The 24,704-nt window shown below is 41.9% G+C and overlaps 1 protein-coding gene across 1 annotated transcript in view; it reads left to right on the forward strand.

Moving 5' to 3' along the window:
* CERKL (CERK like autophagy regulator) overlaps nt 1-24,704 on the forward strand; it is a 100,644-nt gene that overhangs the window by 62,967 nt on the left and 12,973 nt on the right. Inside the window, exons 4-9 of the mRNA XM_072121583.1 lie at nt 303-366; nt 13,119-13,261; nt 17,738-17,812; nt 18,305-18,482; nt 19,773-19,835; nt 20,405-20,430. Coding sequence (XP_071977684.1) covers nt 303-366; nt 13,119-13,261; nt 17,738-17,812; nt 18,305-18,482; nt 19,773-19,835; nt 20,405-20,430 — 549 coding nt within the window. The remainder of the gene's footprint in view (nt 1-302; nt 367-13,118; nt 13,262-17,737; nt 17,813-18,304; nt 18,483-19,772; nt 19,836-20,404; nt 20,431-24,704) is intronic.

Below are 24,704 nucleotides of genomic sequence, written 5' to 3' on the forward strand. Positions count from 1 at the left end.
GTGCTCACTGTACAAATGCTGACGCAGGGAGGGATAAGTGTAACAGCCTGTGAAGCCAGATCACAGTGGGGCGAACCCCTCAGGTTTATTAGCATACTTTTAAATTATTTTAGAAACTAGGAGGCCATGGATAAAAATAAGATGATTACCACAGTCACGGTGCCTGGATCTATGAGTAAGTGTCCCTGCTTTATCATGCTGGATTTTGATGGTAGATTTCCTTTAAGATATTTAAAAAATTGATATGTTTAATGCAAAGGTGTACAAATACATCTCAATATTGTGTTGTTTTCTCTCTATAGAAACTAATTATAAAGGACATGCCCTTACATTACTAAAAGAATGTGAACTCCAGGAGTATGACGGGTAGGTTTCCTCCGAACGCTGCGAGGTAGAGGTAACTTGTAGTGTTGTAGTAGATGTAGTGCAGATACTGTGACAAAGTTTACAATTGAAACTGTTTTATCACCTACTTTTAAGCTGCAAATCATCCACCTATCCATAACTTTCCATTATAAATAGACATATACCATATGGTATATGTTTTTTTTGCAGTGGGTTTACATTAATGAAAACTCAACTTACCTTACTTTAATGCGCGGTAGACAAAGCCTTACACCAGTACATGCTGAGGCCACAGTCTAATCCCATGTCTGGTTAATGCGGATCCACTGCTGCTTCCATCCCTGTATGGCCAAACACAACTTCCAAATGGGGCCCCATAGACACCTGTAATTGTGATGTGCACTCCTCCACCCTTTCAACTTTGGGGTAGTACTAGAAGAATCTGGGACAAATTGGAGGTCACTTTGGTATCGTATTGGTTCAAAATGATGACCACAACACAAACATGGGTCTGTATGAAGTTTACCGCAGAAATAAGTGTTTGGAAGCCATTAGAATAATGTATTCTACAGGTCACACAGATCAGGCAGTAGAAATGTGGCTACATATTTGTTCCCCATCATTATCCTTTTCCCGACTGATAAGAAACTGATATACAGCCACTATTATATTGTCTGTTGTGAATGATCCAAAAAGACATCACTGTAAAGGCGAATCGCGTGGTTTTGTTCTTTTAATAAGGACCCATATTCCTGATGTCACCGTCCTTAAAGCGGTTTTCCCACAAAAGAAAATTCTCACATCTCATTCCCCTAGTGATGTTAACACAATAAAGATCATTTTAACCCCTTACTTTACAATTTACTCAGTTTTATCGTTGTTTTAGCTTCTATCACTATCTATGCTGCTGAGTGTAAAATCCCAGGGTGTAGGCGGGGCCTCACTAAGCAGACACATTACTGTATTATCAATCTAATTCTGTGGGGTGACAATGTGGTTACATTATCAGGGTACAAGGTTTATATGCACTTTCATCTGGCTTCTGACATTATACTAACACAGAGGCTGATAGACACAGGCTGACAGACCATTACACTGTTACACTGTGAGCTCTGCTACATCTCACAGATATGTGCCTGCTTCCCCCTTCCCCCGGATCACTTATCTCCTTGTAGTTTGTAGTCTACAGCCTCTCTCTCTGCTCATAATCTCCTGGCAGGATGTTATCAGTGACTGGGTCGTGTCTAGGGGAAACTGAAATTGTATACACCAGGACTGATAGAGACAGGCTGGACTTATATCTGTGAAATGCTGCATTTTTGTTAATTTTTGTTAACAGTGAATTAAAGAATGTGTTATTTTGTTTTGCTGAGTACATATAAAAAGCCTTGTCTTCCTGGGATTACCCCTTTAAGCACCAAATCAGAGCCCTACTGTGAACACCCAGGTTTCCCTGATTCTTCTACAAATTATACAGACTATTCATTAATGCATAAAGGGGGTTGCCCGCTTTTTAAGAACATAAAAGATATTGTTTGTGTACTGAAAAGTTATACAATATTCCAATATACATTCTGTATCATTTCCTCATTGTTTTTAAGATCTCTGCTTGGTGTCATACTATAGAAAGCTTCATTGTTTACTTCGTGTGGATATAAACCAGTCCCTGGTCATATTATGTCACACATGTGCACGGCTCTTTATATCCCTGGTCATGTGATGTCACACAGGTGCACGGCTCTTTATATCCCTGGTCATGTGATGTCACTCTGGTGCACGGCTCTTTATATCCCTGGTCATGTGATGTCACACAGGTGCACGGCTCTTTATATCCCTGGTCATGTGATGTCACACAGGTGCACGGCTCTTTATATCCCTGGTCATGTGATGTCACACAGGTGCACGGCTCTTTATATCCCTGGTCATGTGATGTCACACAGGTGCACGGCTCTTTATATCCCTGGTCATGTGATGTCACACAGGTGCACGGCTTTTTATTTTAGACAGTGTAAACAGAGCTGTGTGATACACTAAACCATTACACAGAAGTGCCAATATGACAAATTAATCCTTTTGTTTGTAATTTTAATAATCTAATTAAAAGTTATATTTTATTGGCGCAAAAGGTTTAATTTGGCATGCTGGCACTTCGGTGTAATGATTTGTTGGGGCTAATACAGCCAAGTCGGTCCACAGAGTTGTGAATGTATACAATGAGCCGTGCACCTGTGTGACATTGCATGACTAGTGACAGATTTCTTTCCATTGGAAGCCAACAATGAAGCTTCCTAGAGTGACAGCAAGCAGAGATCTAGAAAACTGCGAAGAATTGATAGAATTATTTGCTAATGGTTAGATCTGGGATTTAACAATGACGTCAGGTACAGTATTAGTAGCCAAAAATGAGAGGACAGTCCAAAATTGAAGCATTTCTCTTGTTCCGAGAATTAGCTCAGACCCTTAGGCAAATTGGAGATATCCATCTGTACACCATGAGTAGACAATAAACTTAAAACTTTAAGGAAAACTGCTGTAAATACAGATCTCTCACATCTTTGGGCTGTTCCTTGCTACTCGTCTCGTCTGTTGCACGTTCCATATTTCATACAACGTCAAGTCAATCAAACCTAGAGGCCAAAAGGATATTTCAAGTAGACAAGGAAGGTGAGATATAGTGACAGAATTGTCCGTGTTATGTAATGTTCCAGTCCGTCATCCGTGTAATGTCATTGTTGCTTATAAAGACACTCAGCGCTAATATAATAGAAGCAGAACACAATCCTATAATAACATCAGTGGATCCCAGAAGCAGAAAAACAGTTAATGGAAGAATTTCTGAGCATATGTTTACAAGTAATTTTCCCATAATTACACTCCTTATTAGACACAGCGTGTATCATTGTTTTCTTTTATGCAGAATTGGCAAAAGTGCTTTGTCCTCTCAGCTAAAACCTCGTCCTTTTCATTACTTCCTATTTACATATTGCTGACTGTGTTTGCAGGACCCGACAGACGACAGACAAATAGGCAAAATACAATAATTGGGAGAAAAGTTGCTTAAAAGAAGAAAAGTATAGAAAGTAATTAATGAAAGTAATGAATATACTTTATTTGTACTTGAAACAATCATGGATACCATGACACAAGGTCATATGAAATCCAGGCCATCCTTTTGGATAAAACTTTTGAGCTGTTTTTGGAGGAGTTTAAATATAGCAAATGAGTCTACAGATGGCAGTGACTTAATAGATTGTACAGTGGGTATGACAAGTATTCAGACCCCTTCAAATTTCTCACTCTTTGTTCCACTACAGCCAATTGGTAAGGTCAAAAAAGTTATTTTTCTTTTGCTCACCAATGTACACTCTGCACCCCATCTTGAAAGAATAAAAAGGAGATATTTTAGCTAATTTAAAGGAAACGTACCATTTGATTTGATGCATTATGAAGCAAACATACCTTGAGAATGCTGTAGCTACACTCATGCAGGATCATATCTTGGTAAATCCCTGAGCTGGTGGTGAAAAAACAATTATAACATTCAGGACCTTGGGAAAGCTGGGTCAGCATGGCTGCCTCGATCAACACATTGCACACAGGAGCTTGGAATTACAAATGGCGGTTAGTCAAGCATGACTAATCAACCTCAGCTTGATCACTCATACACAGCAGCTGGGGGCTGGTGCAGCAATTGATTTTTCTGTCTCGCAGAGAGAAACTCACAGGCTAGGAGAAGCGCGGAAGCAAGCACTGAAGAAGCCATAGAAGGGCAGAGTTTCATATCATAATTTTATAATTGTTTTATCAGCAAAAGCACTCAGCACAGGGATTAACCAAGATATGATCCTGCATCAGTGTAGTTACAGCAGTCTCAAGGTATGTTTGCTTCATAATGCATGAAATCAAATGGTAGGTTTCCTTTAAGCAAGTAAGTATTCAGACCCTTTACTGTGACAACTCACATGCTGTCCATATCCTTCTGATCCTCCTTGAGATGGTTCTACTCCTTCAGTGGAGTCCAGCTTTTTTGGCAACCATGACCAGAAGTTTTGGCGACCACAACTCTTCCTCGACCTGGCCATCCATCCAAACTAAGCAATCGTGGGAGAAGAGCCTTGGTGAGAGAGTCAACTATCACTGCAGCCTCCACCAGTTAGGGCTTTATGGAACAGTGTGCCGAGGGAAGCCTCTCATCAGTTCAATACATGAAAGCCTGCATACAGTTTGCAATAAAAAGAAGAATTATTTGCAATAAATTATTCTAAGCAGTATGTGGTGGAGAAAACCAGGCACTGCTAACAGTCCCAACAGTGATGCATGGTGGTGGCAGCATCATGCTATGGGGGTGTTCAGCTACAGGGACAGGATCACTGGTTATACTTGATGGAAAGATGAATGCGGCTGAGTGCAGAGATATCCTGAATGAAAACCACTGCCAGAATGCTCTGGACCTCAGAAGCGGCCGAACGTTCAGCGTCCAACAGTATGATAGCTTTGCCGCTGCATGTTCGCAGCCCGATACATCACAAGGCTTCCGCGTCGTGATGTATCGGGGCAGCTGGTTGCGCAGCAGATTGGTGTAGGAAAAAACGCAGCCAGAGACTTTTCACATATGAAAAGTCGCTGGCGGCAGGGAGTGCGCAAGCGCGGAAACAATAGCGCCCCACGCCGGCCCACTCCCGGCCGGCTGCACCCTCCGCTCGGCCAGCCGTGCCCCCCCCTTCACGCCCAACTGGCGTGAAGGTGGCGGATCCAGGCATATAATCGCAAAAGCTAGCAATAAGCTAGCATTTGCGATTATTTCAGGGCCTCTGCGCCACTGGCGTAAATAAATATCCCCCAATGTCCCTAAGCACAGCTAAAGTAACAAAGCAGAGGCTTCAGAACAACTTTGACCATTCCTGACTGGTCCAGTAGGAGCCCTGACCTAAACCCAATTGAGCATCTCTGGAGAGACTTAAAATGGCCTCCACCAACATCCACCACCCAACATGAGGGAACTGAAGAGGATCTGCAAGGAAGAGGCAGAAGATCCCCAAATCCAGGTGTGGAAAACTTGTTGCATCTTCCCAAGAAGACTCCTGGCTGCTCTAGCTCAAAAGTCGCTTCTACTCAATACTGAGCAAAGCGTGTGAATACTTACGGCTCTGTGATATTTCAGTTTTTCTTAGCAAAAATATCTACATTTCTTTTTTTGTGTCAGGATGGGGTGCAGAGTGTGCATTAATGAGCAAAAAAATCAACTTTTTTAATATTACCTATTTACTGCAATGAAACAAAGTGAAAAATGTAAAGGGGTCTGAATACTTTCTATTCCCACTGTACACTGTATTAAGTCACTGTGAACTCATTTGCTGTATTTAAAGTCCTGCAAAGTCCGACAGAAAATTGGTGCAGGGGCTTTACTAAAACTTGGCCATTGTGTACAGTTTTGGGCACCAGTGTATAAAAATGACATAGTAGAACTGGAACAGGTGCAGAGCAGAGCAACCAAGATTATTAGGGGAATGGGGGGACTAGAATACAATGATAGATTACAAAATTTGGGATTATTCAATTTAGAGAAAAGACTGTTGAGGGGAGACCTCATTACAATATACAAATACCTGAACGAGTAGTACAAGAATCTCTCCAAAGATCTGTTTATACCTCGGCCTGTGACCTAGAGGAGAGGCGGTTATACCATCACAATAGACACGGGGCATCCTCTACACCTAGAGGAGAGGTGGTTCTTCCATCACCATAGACAGGGGGTATCCTCTATACCTAGAGGAGAGGAGGTTCTACCATCACCAAAGACAGGGGCATCCTTTACACCTAGAGTAGAGGCAATTCTACCATTACCATAGACAGGGGGCATCCTCTACACCTAGGGGAGAGGCAGTTCTACCATCACCATAGACAGGAGGCATCCTCTACACCTAGAGGAGAGGTGGTTCTACCGTCACCATAGACAGGGGGCATCCTCTACACCTAGAGGAGAGGCGGTTCTAAAATCACCATAGACAGGGGGCATCCTCTACACCTACAGGAGAGGTGGTTCTACCATCACTATAGACAGGGAGCATCCTCTACCCCTAGAGGAGAGGCGGTTCTATCATCACCATAGACAGGGGGCATCCTCTACACCTAGAGGAGAGGCGGTTCTATCATCACCATAGACAGGGGGCATCCTTTACACCTAGAGGAGAGGCAGCTCTACCATCACTAAAGACAGGGGACATCTTCCACACCTAGAGGAGAGGTGGTTCTACCATCACCATAGACAGGGGGCATCCTTTAAACCTAGAGGAGAGGCAGATCTATCATCACCGTAGACAGAGGGCATCCTCTACACCTAGAGGAGAGGAGGTTCTACCATCACCATAGACAGGGGGCATCCTTTAAACCTAGAGGAGAGGCAGATCTATCATCACCATAGACAGGGGGCATCCTGTACACCTAGAGGAGAGGCGGCTCTACCATCACTATAGACAGGGGGCATCCTCTACACCTAGAGGAGAGGCAGTTCTACCATCACCATAGACAGGAGGCATCCTCTACACCTAGAGGAGAGGTGGTTCTACCATCACCATAGACACGGGGCATCCTCTACACCTAGAGGAGAGGCGGTTCTACCATCACCATAGACAGGGAGCATCCTCTACACCTAGAGGAGAGGCGGTTCTACCATCACCATAGACAGGAGACATCATCTACACCTAGAGGAGAGGAGGTTCTACCATCACCATAGACAGGGGGTATCCACTACACATAGAGGAGAGGCAGTTCTACCATCACCATAGACAGGGGGCATCCTCTACACCTAGAGGAGAGGAGGTTCTACCATCACCATAGACAGGGGGTATCCACTACACATAGAGGAGAGGCATTTCTACCATCATCATAGACAGGGGGCATCCTCTACACCTAGAGGAGAGGCGATTCTACCATCACCATAGACAGGGAGCATCCTCTACACCTAGAGGGCAGGAGGTACTACCATCACCATAGACAGGGGCATCCTCTACACCTAGAGGGCAGGAGGTACTACCATCACCATAGACAGGGGGCATCCACTACACCTAGAGGAGAGTTGGTTCTACCATCATCATAGACATGGGGCATCCACTACACCTAGAGGAGAGTTGGTTCTACCATCATCATAGACAGGGATTCCTCACTGTAAGAGGAGTGGTACTGTGAAACTGTTTTCCACAAGATCTTATAATGGCTGATAATTTGTACATGCTCATAGATAACAATAATATCACATTGTATGGGAATAAAATTGTATAAAACTTTTTATTAGGGGTCAGGAATGAATTTTTCCCTTCTTTGGGCCAATTGGCATCAGCCTTGCAGGATTTTTGCTTTCTTCTGAAGAATCGCAGTATAATTTAATTGGTTGGACTTGATGGACTGATGTCTTTTTCTAACCTTATTTACTATGATATTATGGTAACAGTGTCAGACAAGAGCCAAGCATTTTGCTCTGCGATTTCTGACAATCCCATACTATAGAATGGTTCTCTTGATAAGTAGTGGGTCCCATTCTCGTGATTGGTGAGAAGTCTGATAGCTTCTTATCTCCCCCCACTCTGTATGAGACAGCTTGCAAACTCTGTACAACCCCTTTACATCTGCTTAGAAACTTGCCCTAAATATACGTTAAAGTAACAAAACGAATTCCAACAAACTTTTTAAAACCCATAAAATGAATTTATTTTTGAATCTAAAAACTAGGCAAATGATCATTAGAATCAAAAAATGGTATGTACCATTGGAGGAAGGGTCAAAGGTGCAATATACCAACGTAAAATATACACTTAAAATACATATAACATAAAACTATAGCGATAATGAACAGACCTCCACCGTAAAAATATTTGAAAAAATCTTTTTTTTTTTTATAAAAATGGTATTTATAACCGTAGGTTGTTTAGAGAGCTATAAGATCCTTTGCAGACAGAGTAGAGTTGTCATCAAAGTGTAATAACCATGCACTTCTCATTAGTCAAAGGGATCCGAATATTGGACAACAGTTTAGTTAGTTAACCATAGATGTACCATTTTAATGAAAAAAAAGATTTTTTCAAATATTATTACGTTGGAGGTGTGCACTTAGACCCTTAAGTGCTACTCTGCCTCTTTTTCTGCCCAGCCTGTGATCTGTTCATTATCGTTATAGTTCATTGCCATTTTTCCAACACTAATACCTGTGCTTGCACCTGTATAACACCGATAGCACATCCACTGTCCCACTACTTTTGGATTTCATATAGTTATCGGTATTAGGTTAGTGCTCAGATACTCCATTAAAAAAAAAAACTTTTTAAAAACGGTTACATAGCGCCAACAGTTTCAGAAACATTAAGTAGATAGAGCATTGAGTAAGGACAACTGCGTATGTATTTATCACAGATTTCAGCTCCGGCTCATGCACGGGGACACCAGGCAGTGTACATGAGCCCTTAGAAAGTAAAAAACATGTTTGTGTGCATGAGGTCTTATAGCCAGGGCAGAGTAATAAAGAAGAAAATAAAATACAGAGTAGACCTCCTGGAAACGGCCGTGTCTGACCGCTGCTCACCCCTACCCTCTCCATAGGAAGCTGAGTGGCCATGCTGCAAATACGGTCAAAAAAAGGACCTGCATTATCTATGATGGGACAGCTGACCAGGTGTAATAGACCTCTATGGAAGCTGTGATCTTGCCACAAATTTGTGCAGAAAAACTAAAGAAGAAATGGGGGGGGGGACTTTTTAAGGAATGATAGAGAGAAAACAGGAGGGGGGCTCCACGAATAGGGAAACGGTGCTGTCTATATGATAGTTACCATTAAATGTGATAGAAACTCATGCCATGTAATTATTAATTATATATATTATTTATTTTAAAAAATCGGTGAATTCCACTACTGAATTCCACTACTTCCACTTCAGCAAAGAATGTAAATAGCAATTTACAGATCACCCCTTTAAGCCTTTATATTATTGTTTATTTTCCAGGACTGGTGTATACCATGAATATAACGTGACTAGAATGTAACTAGGACAGGACTGGGTAACACTTATCCCTGGTCTTTGTGTTCTCTGCAGAGAAATCACAGAGTTATAACATCACAGTATCAAACATAAAATTACCTTGTAACTTCACTGAGGTTTTATTCCTACATTATCACAACACAGTTTAAAAAATCAATTACTCATTTGGAAGTTTTAGGTAAATTGATGAGAGAAATCATGGGTCGATGCCATCCACAAGAGGAAGGGTTTGAAGACGAGAAAGGCATTTATGCCGACCACAGGGAAGAGCCTGCCTAGAATTACACCGTGGTGCTCATGTTTTTCATTCTCTATATATACCAGTAATGGGTTCTCAAAGCTAATAATACATTCAGTTACATTATTTAGTATTTAAAGGGAACCTATCATCAGGGTTTCACCATTAGACCTAAAATGGGTTCCCACAGAATCTTTTCACTGTTTTCTATTCAGTTTTTATTATAAAAATCCCTCGTTCATATCTTTATTAAATTAATTATGTCCTGAAAGTACTGGCCACAAATTAATCTGTGCTGTCTTAGTCGTCACATGGTGTATAAATTCCCCCATTCCCCCCTCCTTTCAGGCTGTGACAGGTATTTAACTGGATATTGTGTCGCAAGCGATCGGATGGTCACATGGTCAGAGGTTGTGATGTCACCCGTTACCCCTCCCCTCTCCTCCCCCTGCTCATGTCTGTGTGTAATGTATAGTAAAGCATTGCCAGTGTCTGTGCTGTATCTGCTGACATGGTGCATCCTCCTAATACACAGACATCAGCTACACAAGGACCTGACATTTTCTGCTATAACATGACTGCCTGGAGCTGTGGTATCTCTCCTATACACACACAGGCTGCAGGGGGCACCAGCACCAGGAAGCACCTGGAGGAGCCATTACACCATTATACTTCACACCATTATACAGGCTGTCAGTCATGTGTATAGGAGTATCTCATATACACAGGCTGCAGGGGCACCAGGACCAGGAAGCACATGGAGGAGCCATTACACCATTATACCTCACACCATTATACAGGCTGTCAGTCATGTGTATAGGAGTATCTCATACACACACAGGCTGCAGGGGGCACCAGCACCAGGAAGCACCTGGAGGAGCCATTACACCATTATACCTCACACCATTATACAGGCTGTCAGTCATGTGTCTAGGAGTATCTCATACACACACAGGCTGCAGGGGGCACCAGCACCAGGAAGCACATGGAGGAGCCATTGCACCATTGTACCTCACACCATTATACAGGCTGTAAGTCATGTGTATAGGAGTATCTCATACACACACAGGCTGCAGGGGCACCAGCACCAGGAAGCACACGGAGGAGCCATTACGCCATTATACCTCACATCATTATACAGGCTGTGGCTGTGCCTCCCACTCATGAATAAGCTGGACAGCTTGAATATGCTAATGACTCATTTGACATTTCACAGGTCATTTACATACAGCTTTAGGGCCTCATTGCTTAAGTTTACAGGCATGTAGAGGGACAATGAAGAGATAGAGACAATGCTTTCTAATGGCAGTTTATAACAATATATTTATTTCCGGGGGTTAATTTGCCTGACGGGTTCTCTTTAAGACATGTGTGATGGATTTATATAACAAAAACTAACTAAGAAACAGTGAGAAGACTTCTGTGGGAACCTGTCATTAGGTCCAATGGGGAAAACCTGATGTCAGGTTCCCTTTTACAAATGCACAATTACACAATTGTGTGAATTTAAGAAGTTTACTAATATACATATTAGTGAGGATTACCTGTGTAGTATCATTTTTGGCCACTTTACAGTATATGGAGCTGTGCTGGTTGGGGACTACTACAGAACTACTATGAGGTCATCAGTATGATCCCTTTAAATGATAGGTTGCCATGGAATTTGGAGGGATTGATGCTAATATATAATGGTGTAAATGGTCATGTGGTCATGACATGTATTATTCAATTCGGATCAAAAAATGCATTAGATTATACTGGACTCTGAATAAAGTAAGCAGAATACAGCGGCACTCACCAGTTTCGTGCGAAGGAATCTTTATTGAGATGTGTACATAGACAGAGCGGGGCCGGGCGACGGGCCGTTTCGCGCTAGTCTAGCGCATCATCAAGCCAACGGCCCGTTGCCCAGCCCCGCTCTGCCTATGTACACATAAAGATTCCTTCGCACAAAACTGGCGAGTGCCGCTGTATTCTGCTTACTTTATTCATGTACTCTTACTGCTCTAGCTGAGCACCATCACTCGGATTACCGTGCAATAAGGCAAACCTTACCTGCCAAGATCCGTACCGGACCCCACCGGGAAGAGAGTCTGTGCAGCCGGATGGTGCCGGGACACTGTTCTCTCCGTTTATTATTATATTGGACTCTATTGTATTCCCCGACCAAGCCCCTTCATCACATTTTTTTTCCTGTGTTGTAACAATACAATCCTCTTCCCTTAAATGCTTAAAAGTTTCTTTGGTAATGCAATTTTAGTAATTCCTATAGCTCAGGGGGAGAGTAAATTATAAGTACGTCCACTTCTAAAAACATTGCCCACAAAGTAATCTGTGCTGTCTAAATCGTGGAGTATAAATAATACCGCCATAAAGAAGCAATGTAAAATAAATCGTCATTACAAATGCATGCAAGTAATTACTTCCCTTGCATATTAATAGCAATTAACAACCTCTTAAATTATGACTTTATTTATTTATAATGTTTACGGCCTCCCAGCACCTCTATAAGTCATAGGAAAGCGGTAGAATATTATGATGATAGATTACACAGAAGCACGTAGATCACCGTGACATATGATTTACTAGACTGAGCTGCTGCGCTCTACTTTCTTAAAGTTTAGCTTCTGTTTAAGCAGTCACTTTCCCCGTTCTCCTAATAAAATGTTAAATAATATAATGTAATATTCAATATAATATGGTAAAAAATTGCATAACGTGTTTATCACAATTTAGGCATCTCTCAGATGTTAAAACAGTTTTCGATGAATATGAAAACCCTCCAGGAGTCTTGGTAAGAAAAAAAGACACGTACTTACCCCAGTCCAGATCTGACCAGAAGTTATAGTGGGTAATGGGAACTGCTTCATCCAGTGAGTGACTTCGGGATGTCACTCCATTTTCCAGGAGACTTCACTTCCTACATTGTCCACTGGTCCAAGGAGACCACTCATTGGATGAAGTAGATCACATGACCCCCAAAACCTTCAACCCCGACCCAGGGGTTGCAAACAGATATAGCAGTAGCAGAAATTGGGAGCCCGAGCAGGGTAAGCATGTGTTCTTTTTTCTATTCCCCCTTCCCCCTAGTGGGTTTCCCAGATTCATCTAAAACCTCTTTCATTTAAAGGAAATCTACCACCAGGATGAAAGATTGTAAACCTACCACACTTCCTGGTGGGTTCCCCCTCTGGCAGGATCTGATTTTCTTTTACCTTCCAATTCTCTTGTTTTCACAAAACAAGGCTGTACAAATTATGCAAATGAGCAAGAAGGGCTTCGGGCTCCACAGCTGAAACCTGGAGTCCGTCAGGCTCATTTGCATAATCAAGCTTTTTTTGTAAAAACAAGGGCATAAGAAGCTAAAAGAAGATCAGATCCGGAAAAAGGGAGCACACACTAGCATGTCAGTGTGCTAGGTTTACACTCTATGATCCTGGTGGTAGATTTCCTTTAAACTATAACCAGAACCAATAATTCCATTTCTATTTCTCTCTTTTCTTCTTCAGGATAGTTTGTGTTGGAGGTGATGGAACAGTCAGTGAAGTGGTTCATGGTCTTTTGCTTAGAGCCCAGATGGATGCTGGGAAGACAGTAAATGGAAGCCTCTCTCCTGTCAGAGCTCCTCTGCCTCTTGGTATAATACCGACAGGTGAGTGTTTATCCGCACATCATGGTGAGGCATATTTATTATACCGTATGGTAGGATGTTGTTTGCATTTGGGATAGGTAGTACTCTTCTTCCTTAAAAGGATCCAGTCAGGGCGATTTGTAACACTCAATGGCTAGTGTCTCAAATCAGGATCTGTCCTGCATAGTATACGGCATAAACAAAAATACATACAATATATTCACACCAACATCCTCCTATACTAGTCATTTAACATTGTCAATACACGATAAACTACTTTGTTACAGATTGCCACCTAGATCCCCATCATTGTAAGAGGAATAGTAAAAAATGGAAAGAAAGGAAAAAAGGAAAGGCTACCGGTTACTAAGCAGAGGACTTAAAGGGAACTTATCACTTTTTCACAAATACAGTTATTGACAGATTCCCATAGATCCCTGTTAACTAAATGACACCCTTATTTTAGCTAAAACTTGTTTCCTTTATATCCCCATAAAATCAACTTTATTTTATATACCTGGCATCAGAGGGGGCGTGTCCTGCTCTCCAGGATCCTCCCATCTATTCCTCTCCATACCTTATGCCTCCGTACTATTCAGTCATGTAAGATCCTTTGCCCAGTAACATTAACATCTTCCCTATGTATGTAGCTGATCACATGAAATCCCAGCATGCTTCCATGGAGGATTGGGAAGAGTAGAAGTCTTTTATGTATGATCAGATACATTCATTAGGTTAATGTTACTGGGTAAAGGACCTTCGATGACATCACCCTAGTCACGTGATATAAAGTGGTCAATGATGTAACAGCTCTCCCTTAAGCAAGACACTTGCACATTTGACATATCTTTTTCTACCCCTAATATTAAGTGAACACAGCTGTATATATCTGTAGTTGAATATTGGCAGATGGTCTCTAAGTACTAGTACCATACAGCAACATGTCCTAGCAGTGAGACCTGTCAATCAGGAACAAGGAGGCGGGGCAATGCATATCAATTGTAATATGCAGGACTCCATTAATATCACTGGACCCAATTCAGGTGATTTGCATATAAGTTTACAAACTGATTGGAACCATTAAGGGATAAGGCAATGCTTTTTATTCATAGATTTTGTAAAGTATTTTTATGTGGGTTAATTTAAATGGCAGGCTTTCAAAGCTTGGGGAATTTCCACCATAAATGGTGGATATAAGCTGATAAACCACAGCCTCTACAGCATAAATTGGACTTGTCCAGATAAATACGAGCAAGTTGTCGTGGGGACAGATACCATCTTCTTAAAATTTTATAAAGGCATTTGCTATGGTTGTATAAATAGTGTTCTTTGAGAGTTATTCATAGTGGAAAGTCATTCTGCCAGAGCGATGTCTTTCCCGATATTCTTCTCCCTTTTTAATATCCTAGCCTAGTTTTCCTTTATGGCTCTCTTTAAAGTTTAAACTGTAAAGTTACTGACAAAAAATAGTGTGAGCACAACTGGGGAGAGCAGGTTTGTAATTGGCCGATCTGAAGCATGTGAGGAGTCACATGCTTGTGACATCACTACAGGTCCTTTGCATTGAACTAAGTACTTTCAAATGATGCAGGGCAGCATCTTTGTGATTGGCCGGCCTGAAGCATGTGATGAGCCTCCTGTCCTCTCTAGCTTTACTATATGGTTTCCCATGGCAACAAGAAAGCATGACAAATGGAGATTAGCCTGGGGGCAAGTTAAAACCTCTGTTAGCTGCTAAAAACCAGCAGATAGTTAACGATAGTAAATTAGAGAATCGTTTATTTTTGCTTAGTGCAAAGTTGGGCAAAAGTTTTTATACTTTACAGATGTACTTTAATTACATCTGAGTAGGCAATGGGGCTCATTTGCTAAGGGTCGCGTCGCACACTTTCGTCGGAATGTGCGCCTTTTTTAGGGATTACACGGCTTGCACAGGTGTTTAACAAGTGTCTGCACTGGGATTTTGCCGCACGCAAACTTTTTTTGGCACAGCTGCGCTGGCTTCCATGCGACACAAGTTAGGGGGCGTGCCGTCGGACGATCCGACCGATTAGGACTGAGGGCAGGATTAACTTTCAAATTGTGTTGCGAAGCCAAGCACTTAGATGCACCACTAAAAAGATGGTGAACTCTATCGGACCTGAGCGGGGAAGCGACACATACAGGATATTGGGCGCACGATCTTAGGGAATCACGGCACAGTGCATTTGCACTTTTGGTAAACTCCGATGGGGGACTGGGTGTCTCCCCAATGTCTCTGTTAATAAAATTTTTCATACATTTGGGTGGATTTCTCTCAAGTAGAAATTGATTTTTTAAATCTGAGGATTTTTATAAAAGATGCCAACTTAAAGGGGTTTTCCCACGAAGAAAAGTTAGGCCCTATCCCCTGGATAAGCCCTAACTTGCTGATTAGTGGGGATCTCAGTTCTGAGACCCAGATCACAAACAAGGGGACTGATAGGGTCCCTAGTACCTCCAGGGGACCCTTCGTCGCTCCTTCAGACTAATGGAGCAGATGGTCGCGCATGACGGTTCTGATCCATTAATCTCTATGGAGCTAACTGAAATTGCAGAGTGCTACGCTTAGCTCGGCTTCCCATCTGCAGATTGAACTGTGTTTTTAACAGGAGAAATTTTGTAAAAAAAAAAAAAAAGTTAGATTATTAAATGATTAGAATTAGACTACTACACTATAAATGTGTTTCTGTTGGGCCATATCAGTATGCCGCAGTATACTTCTAGGATATAGGAAAGACTGTCCTGTCACCTATTGTTAATGCATGAGCATATGGCGAGGCCTGGAGCCGCTCTTCTGGCTATTTCCATTGGCATTTGTTGCTGTGGAATCCATAGATAAGTAGCCAAAAAGGCTCCGTCACTGCCAGGCATGAAGCACATAAACATGGCGGTGTCTTATGTTCCCTATGTTATATAATACTAAGATGTTCTAAGATCTCTCTGGAAACATTGGGATCAGTGGTGAAGTGCTGCTTAGCTTTTCAGGAAGATGTCAGACATGCTTGGATGGCAACTCATTACATCACATTTATCTCCTTGGTGTGGGAGACATTAACAGCCTCATGAATATTCATGTCATCTGGTTAATTAACTTAATTGTTGTACAGAAAGTGCTTTCTCATCCAAGGACATTCTTTATTTCTGTCTTGCAATTTTCGCTTGGATTCATCTTCCTCGCTTGATGTCTGGAGCTATTTATTTTCCTAAATTGAAAAATATCTTATACGGAGGTTGTGGCGTCTGATGGCACAGAATTTATGTATTTACTCCTGTCTCGTACCTTACCATTTATGTCATGTGTGATATGATAAAATACAAGATTTTATGGTGACGGAGTAGAATAGGTTTTGTTACCCTGCGAAAAAAATATTCCCTGCATTGTTCCTAAAGAAATAGTCTGAATAATTGCCAATGTCCTCTACTTAAAGGGATATTTCAGGTCTGTTTTTTTTTCATCTTCGGATATGTCATCAATAGAAAGACAGAATAGAAAGACAAGAACAGGAAGGCGCTTATAGGGTAATAAAGTTTTTGCAGGGATTAGTAGTGTTCCACCTTATTTGGAGATAACACATTGGGGCAGATTTACTTACCCGGTCCATTCACTATCCAGCGGTGCGTTCTCTGCAGTGGATTCGGGTCCGGCCGGGATTCACTAAGGTAGTTCCTCCGACGTCCACCAGGTGTCGCTGCTGCGCTGAAGTCCGCCGAGGCCCACCGGAATGCACTGAAGTTCACCGGCCTATTCCTGGTGAAGGTAAACGCGAGTCCCGCGACACTTTTTTAAAAAAAAAATGCTGCGGTTTTTCCGAATCTCTGGGTATCCCGGTGCCTCCCACACATGCTGTTATAGTAGGGGAATGAAGGTACCTGGCCAATATCAAACCTTCAGGGGTCCGTCCCTACTAATCAGCCTGGTGAGATCTTTCCCTGCTCCACAGGCCGATGATGTTGCGTCCATCTGTCACATTGCTGGTTTGATCTGATGCAACTGATGGTAGATGTCCTCTGGCTTCTCTGTATAGTGGCTATGCTTGGTAGTGCAGCTAAGCTCCATTTAAAGGTCCTTTACAGGACATCTACTGCCAGGATGAAGAACTGTATACAAATGAGCCCGAGGGGCATCAGGGTCCATAGGTGTCAATGGAGCCCGGAGTCCCTCAGGCTCGTTTGCATACAGTCTATCATCCTGGCGGTAGATGTCCTGTAAAGGACCTTTAAATGGAGCTTAGCTGCAATACCAAGCATAGCCACTATACAGAGAATCTACTGTGCTCCTCCAAGTATTGCATTCCTCCTGCTTTGTGGTAGTCTCGGGTGTCACACACCCCTCAATACTCACAATGTTACCAGCTTAGAGACCCATTGATTCTGTGTAGAAGATGTTGCCTTTGGAGCTCTTGTAGATATCATGTTCATTAAAGTTGTATATAGATTCCACATGTTGAGTTATAACCTGTATGTATTGTTTTCCAGGCACCACCGATGTCTTGGCTTATTCTCTTCATGGCATTAAACACCCGGTGACTGCAGCATTACACATCATTATGGGTAAGGATTCTTCTCTGGTACCGAGTAATATTAAAGGGCTTTCCTCAGAAATTTTTTTTAATATTATTTTAATAATGACCATCAATGGCCATCTTACTATAGGATACACTTCCTACATCCTCTGTTCAGATACAAAGCACAACATGTTAAGTAGCTGCTCTATATAGTAGATGTGGCACCATTTTTGTCCTCTTCTCCTGAAACCTGCCCATAGTTGCTTAGTTTAGCATCTAAACTTCAATACATGATAGTATATTTTACACTTTTCAAGGAAGCTTCATTGGTTACTTCCTGTGGATAAAACCTGCTCTCTGGTCATGTGATGTGATGTGATTAGATAACAGCAAGCAGAGATGTAGTGGAAATGTGCGGAAATGATTCAGAAAGTCTATTGAAAAATTAAATAAAGTTTTCACTCTGCAAAAAATATCAATTATTAGCTGAAAGCGGACAACCCCTTTAAATCACATACAATCCATGTTAACATTTCAGGAAACATCCAGCCGGTGGACGCCTGCACCTTCAGCACTGAGGACAAGCTCCTCCGGTTCGGCTTCTCGTCAATGTTTGGATTTGGAGGACGGAGTCTCGCCCTTGCAGAAAAGCATCGCTGGATGCCCTCTAGTCAGAGAAGAGACTTTGCAGTTATTAAAACCCTTGCAAGTCTAAAGTTGGTTTATTTTTCTATTATTGCATAGAGTAGTATTATTCACATTGATGAGTTCAGAGGTTAAATAGGACCATTCTCCGCCTACAACTAAAACCTCCACTGATTAATAGATGCAGCTTCCTTCATTCCCAAGCAATCATTCCTGTTAGTTTGGGAACCCAGAATGCTAATCAGGCTGTTTACTGTCATGGGGGCTGTTCCTCGGGAGGAGTAGACAGTCTGGGCCCACTCACCAGACAATAGAGAAAGCTCAATTAGCACATTGGATGCCAAAATTAACAGCACAGATTTCCTGGGAATGGAGTGGTTCAGCTATGCCAAAATTAGCATAATGACACATAGGGATTGGGATAAAATCTAGAGCCTATCGAGGGTCTGATTGGCCCCACCACTCTGATGAAAGTATTTACGATTCCGGCTCGGTCTTCTTTAACGTTGACACATCAGAATCGCTTAGAAAAGAATTATAATTAGCAGACCGAAGCACGGCGACAAGATGCTGGGAGAGGGAGGTGACATCACGCGAGAGGCGGGAATAATTAGCAGCCCAGAGCTCAGGACATCTTGTCCCCGTGCTTCAGCCTGCTAATTATATTTCATGGGGGTGGGCTTAATATTCTTAATATTATAATAATATAGAATAACTTTTATATGCAGATTTAGACCCCCCTTTGGACTTGCAAGCTTAGATGGAGCAGAAATATTAATAAGTTAAGCTTTTGTGACCTTTGAATAGGTTACAGTAGTCTGCTAAACTGCTCCTGTTCTATAATATTCTGCCTGCAGATAGGATGCTATGAACACTCTGTTAATCTGGTAAGATAGAACATAAACTACAGTCTACTCAGCTTCTCCTGCTCTATAACACATATGAGACTAAATATTAACATCTCCCCTTCCTCTGCCCTATATATAACATGCTGCCTGCATATAGGACACTGTGTACAGTCTGCTCAGCTTCCCCTGCTCTAAAACATGCTGCCTGCAGATAGGACACTGTGTACAGTCTGCTCAGCTTCTCCTGCTCTATAACATGCTGCCTGCAGATAGGACACTGTGTACAATCTGCTCAGCTTCTCCTGCTCTATAACATGCTGCCTGCAGATAGGACACTGTGTACAATCTGCTCAGCTTCTCCTGCTCTATAACATGCTGCCTGCAGATAGGACACTGTGTACAATTTTCTCAGTTGCTCCTCTGATAATAGATGTATCTGTATACTCTTAATAGTAATAAGCTTCCAATTAAGGTTTTTTTGGATTTAATAATAATTAGTGTTTTCTTTTACAGACCGGATAACTGTGAATTGTCATTTGTACCTATAAGCAGCCAGCAGTTACCCTTCCATCACAAGTAAGAGCACTCACCTTGTATTAGAAGCAGCACAGACAGTATTTTGCGCCGCTGTTTACTGTACAAATATTTCTTTGGGCTCGGCTCCCATTTGCTTCAATAGTTTTCATCAGTTTTCCTAGATTTTGGCAGCAGGGATAGAGCAGCATGCGGAGTTATTCTTGCTGTCGGAAATGCAGGAAACCAGTTGAACCTTCAGAGTCAGTTTTCGATGGTTTACAGTTGTCACACATTGAACCCATCACAGTGTCAGAGCTACGACTATTAGTATCTTAATACCCTATGTGCCATTTGTACACGTTGTAAGTTCATGTACAGGTTACAAGGATTGAATACTTCATTATTATATATAGTGCAAAAACTAATGATCATATACGTTATAGAGATTTCATTCATTTCATCTTGATTGAGCGCTGACTTGCTATATCATTCATCAGCGCACACTGATAGATTATCTAACATTGTATATAGGTTATCTAACATTGTATATAGGCTTGTAGCCAGATCTTTTACAGATTTGTTACAGAGCAAATATTAATTTCCTTTCTATTAATATTCTTTTCTCCTAGAAGGAAACATGAGGATAATTTGCCTGGTAAGTGTTATGTGTGTGTTTGTTAGTCTGTTTAATATGTCCACCTGTACCTTATCTATGAAAATTCGGGTCACATTTAGTGTATACAGTATTACCCCCAGTAACAAATCAGATTGTAGACTTCATTTTGTATTAAAGGGGTTTTCTCACCATTTTTATATATACTGGATGTGGGCACTAAGTGTGAACTGTCTCAGACTTTGTTGCAATTTAAAAAATAAAATTTTTATATTAAAAAAAAAATAAAATAAAAATCATTAGATGACATACAATAAATATTATGCACTTATATCCAATTGTACAATATTATTCTAGATGGTTTCTGAGAAAATGTCCAATAGTGTTTCTTCTTATTATATTATCAGAAAAGATATTTAGTTCATACTAAAATTACAAATATCTTTTCTGATAATAGGACTAATGCTACACTATTTAACTTCAAACTAAGACGAAACACTATTGGACATTTTCTCAGAAACCATCTAGAATAATATTGTACAATTGGATATAAGTGCATAATATTTATTGTATGTCATCTAATGATTTTTATTTTATTTTTTGAATGTTTTTTCATATTAAAATTTTATTGTTTAAATTGCAACAAAGTCTGTGACAGTTCACACTTAGTGCCCACATCCAGTATATATAAAAATTCTTGTTTACAAATTTTTTCTTCTTTGGTGTAGAAGATTATGTGGTAGCACGTAGGAATCATAGATAAAGGTTGATAAGTGCTACTCTCAAATACTTTTTCTGTTTTCTCACCATTGCTTAAAGAGATACCAGCACCCAAATCACCCCACCAGTATAAACCGTATAAGCTTTTCAGACATACAATATATTTCCTGTGTGCGAGTGATCAGTCCGTTTTATTTTACTGTAAATAATCTTCTATGTGCAGGGGGCAGGTAACAATTCTTAGCTGCCAGCTGCCCTCCTTTATAAAATAACTGACACCCCTGTTGTAGACAGAAGACATAGAGAGAAGAAAACGGGAGCACCAGTAGATACAGCTCCGCCCCTGGAGCCCTGAACATCTCATATGCATAAAGATAAAAATAGAAAACAAAAACTGGGAAACAAGAATGGTTGGAAATCTTATATCATGATCTACGTAATGCAGATTTTTCCTTGTTGCATTATTTGGGTGCTGGATCACTCCCATAAAGGGGTTGTCCAGGTTTAAAAAAAAAAAAAATATACACTCACCGGCCACTTTATTAGGTACACCTGTCCAACTGCTTGTTAACACTTAATTTCTAATCAGCCAATCACATGGCAGCAACTCAGTGCATTTAGGCATGTAGACATGGTCAAGACAATCTCCTGCAGTTCAAACCGAGCATCAGTATGGGGAAGAAAGGTGATTTGAGGGCCTTTGAACGTGGCATGGTTGTTGGTGCCAGAAGGGCTGGTCTGAGTATTTCAGTAACTGCTGATCTACTGGGATTTTCACGTACAACCATCTCTAGGGTTTACAGAGAATGGTCCGAAAAAGAAAAAACATCCAGTGAGCGGCAGTTCTGTGGGCGGAAATGCCTTGTTGATGCCAGAGGTCAGAGGAGAATGGGCAGACTGGTTCGAGCTGATAGAAAGGCAAGAGTGACTCAAATCGCCACCCGTTACAACCAAGGTAGGCAGAAGAGCATCTCTGAACGCACAGTACGTTGAACTTTGAGGCAGATGGGCTACAGCAGCAGAAGACCACACCGGGTGCCACTCCTTTCAGCTAAGAACAGGAAACTGAGGCTACAATTTGCACAAGCTCATCGAAAATGGACAGTAGAAGATTGGAAAAACGTTGCCTGGTCTGATGAGTCTCGATTTCTGCTGCGACATTCGGATGGTAGGGTCAGAATTTGGCGTCAACAACATGAAAGCATGGATCCATCCTGCCTTGTATCAACGGTTCAGGCTGGTGGTGGTGGTGTCATGGTGTGGGGAATATTTTCTTATTTTACTAAAAGGAATTGGACCAATTGTCAGGCAGGGTTTGTTACTGGAAAGAGATACAAAAACCGCCCTAGGGCGGCACAAAGGAGCCCATATCCTGACAATAAGGAGTGGCGATTAAAACTTAACTTTTATTTATGAGCTAAAGTATACAATATAGGGTATGAATAGATACTTGGTGCTCAAAACAGAATTCGTGATTTAAAAGCACAAGTGTCCTAAATGAGGTGGCCTTAGGGTATAGGATCGTAGATCTGTGTATATAGTAACATCGGAGTGGGCTGGACTCGGGTAGTGATAGCTAGTATGGCAGATATACAAACCTGAACGCTATGGGTTATTATCATTTAAACCCAAGCGTTGATTCCTGTGGTATGGGATCAGTGAGATCCCAGACTTATACAGGAATCTATTGCGGTATCCACAGCCCACAAGACCCTAAGTCTATCCAGCCTACAAAACCAAGGTACCACCCCTAGATAGGACCACTGCAATTTAAAATAAGAAAAGAAATTAGCCCCCCGACATGTTTCGCCAGTGACCTGGCTTCATCAGGGGTCGGGCTAATACTAATCGGCGGCGCTGTCTCGCCGGGTATATAAAGATCTTAGCCCCTCCCCTCTGAGGGTATTTGACCTATGGGTGAGGCGGTTGCTCGCCGCCACCTACTTTTCTAAAGTGATTGAAGTGTAACAGAGGTGGGTGGAGCCGAAATCCGTGCCAATGGAGCGGGGCCAGGGGTGGTGCTACCTCAGACAGCTGGCGATGACACTCACCAATCCCTGCGAGCGAGTGTGCGCATGACAGGTTCGGCAGTGTTGATTCAGCGGTGAAGACGACTGCGCATGCCCAGGTACTTTGCCTCCGGAGTACGGCCGGCGGAGAGATGCTGTCAGCAATAGAGCTGACTGCGCACGCTCAGGCACTCTGTCCACAAACGCCACGGTGGAGATCAGGCAAAATGCACCCATCCGCTAGGTTAGGTAGGTATACTTCTGAGCATTTCCCATATAATATCCTAGGTCAGTAAAATGGTGCATAGAGGGGGAGGGGTATATGGGTATAGAATTCTTGGTTGGCACACCAAGTAATGAATATCCATCCTTTAAGAAGTGATGAGGTATACAATACCACTTCTAATAAAGACAAAAAAAAAAAAAAAAAAAAAAAAACTTTAAAAAAAAAAAAAAAAAAATTTTTTTTCTTTTTTTTTTTTTTCCCTTTCCCTTTTTCTTTTTGAAAAAAATGAAGAAGATAAAGATGCACGTAAGTGGCCCCTTAGAGAAATGCTGCGAAGGTAAAGCCTTCATTCAGGCCCGATGGGCTCAGGGATTTAAGTCGGTGGATCCATCTGGCTTCCAACTGTAGAAGCTTATGGTCGATGTTTCCCTGTCGGGGTCCCGATCGGACCTGATCTATGGCCCAGAAACGCAGGACATTGGCATCTCCTTCATGATGCAGTCTCACATGTCTGGAGATCGGGGTATCCTTCCCTGTCGTGATGGAGCTGATGTGACTAGATATTCTCCTGCGGAGCTGTTGGATCGTCTTGCCCACATACCATCGTGGGCAGGTACATTGTGCCACGTATATCACAGCTGTGCTTTTACAATTTAGATGGTATTTAATCGTGTAGGTAGAACCATCTACTGGGTTAGTGTATGTTTTCGTTTTTAGCATCAACGGGCAAAACGAGCAGGACCCGCAGGGATATGAACCTTGTAAAGTGCTCCTTGGTCTCTGGGCCGATTCAGATGATTCACTAAAGTGACTGTGTACTAAAAGATTGCGTAGATTTAGGCCTCTCCGATAGGTGATAGTGGGTTTTGCTGTTAGTTTTTCTGCTAGGTCGGGGTCAGCCGTGAGTATTGGCCAATAGCGAGACATGATGTTCCTAATGGTCTCAGCGTATGCATCATATGTACCGATGCATCTGACAATTTGTTCAGTTGGTTGTTGGTCTTTTTTGGCAAACAGTGTGTTCCTGTCAGTGTTCTTGGCTCTCGCATAAGCTTTATACAAGCATTTCTTCGGGTAACCCCGACTCCTAAACCTACGGTAGAGGTTGTCGCATTCCTTTTTAAACAGGGCATCGTCAGAACAGTTTCTTCGTGCCCTCAGGTATTGTCCTATCGGTATACCTGACTTGAGTGGTTGCGGGTGCCAACTCTGCCACTGTAAAAAGCTGTTGGTGGAAGTCGGTTTCCGATAGATATCCGTTTTGAGGCATCTTAGTGAATCCATACTGATTGTTAGATCTAGGAAGCAGATCACGTTCTCATTGATCTCTGATGTAAATTTCATCCCGATCTGATTACAGT

The sequence above is a fragment of the Engystomops pustulosus genome, chromosome 8, assembly GCF_040894005.1.
Source record: "Engystomops pustulosus chromosome 8, aEngPut4.maternal, whole genome shotgun sequence".
NCBI lineage: Eukaryota > Metazoa > Chordata > Amphibia > Anura > Leptodactylidae > Engystomops > Engystomops pustulosus.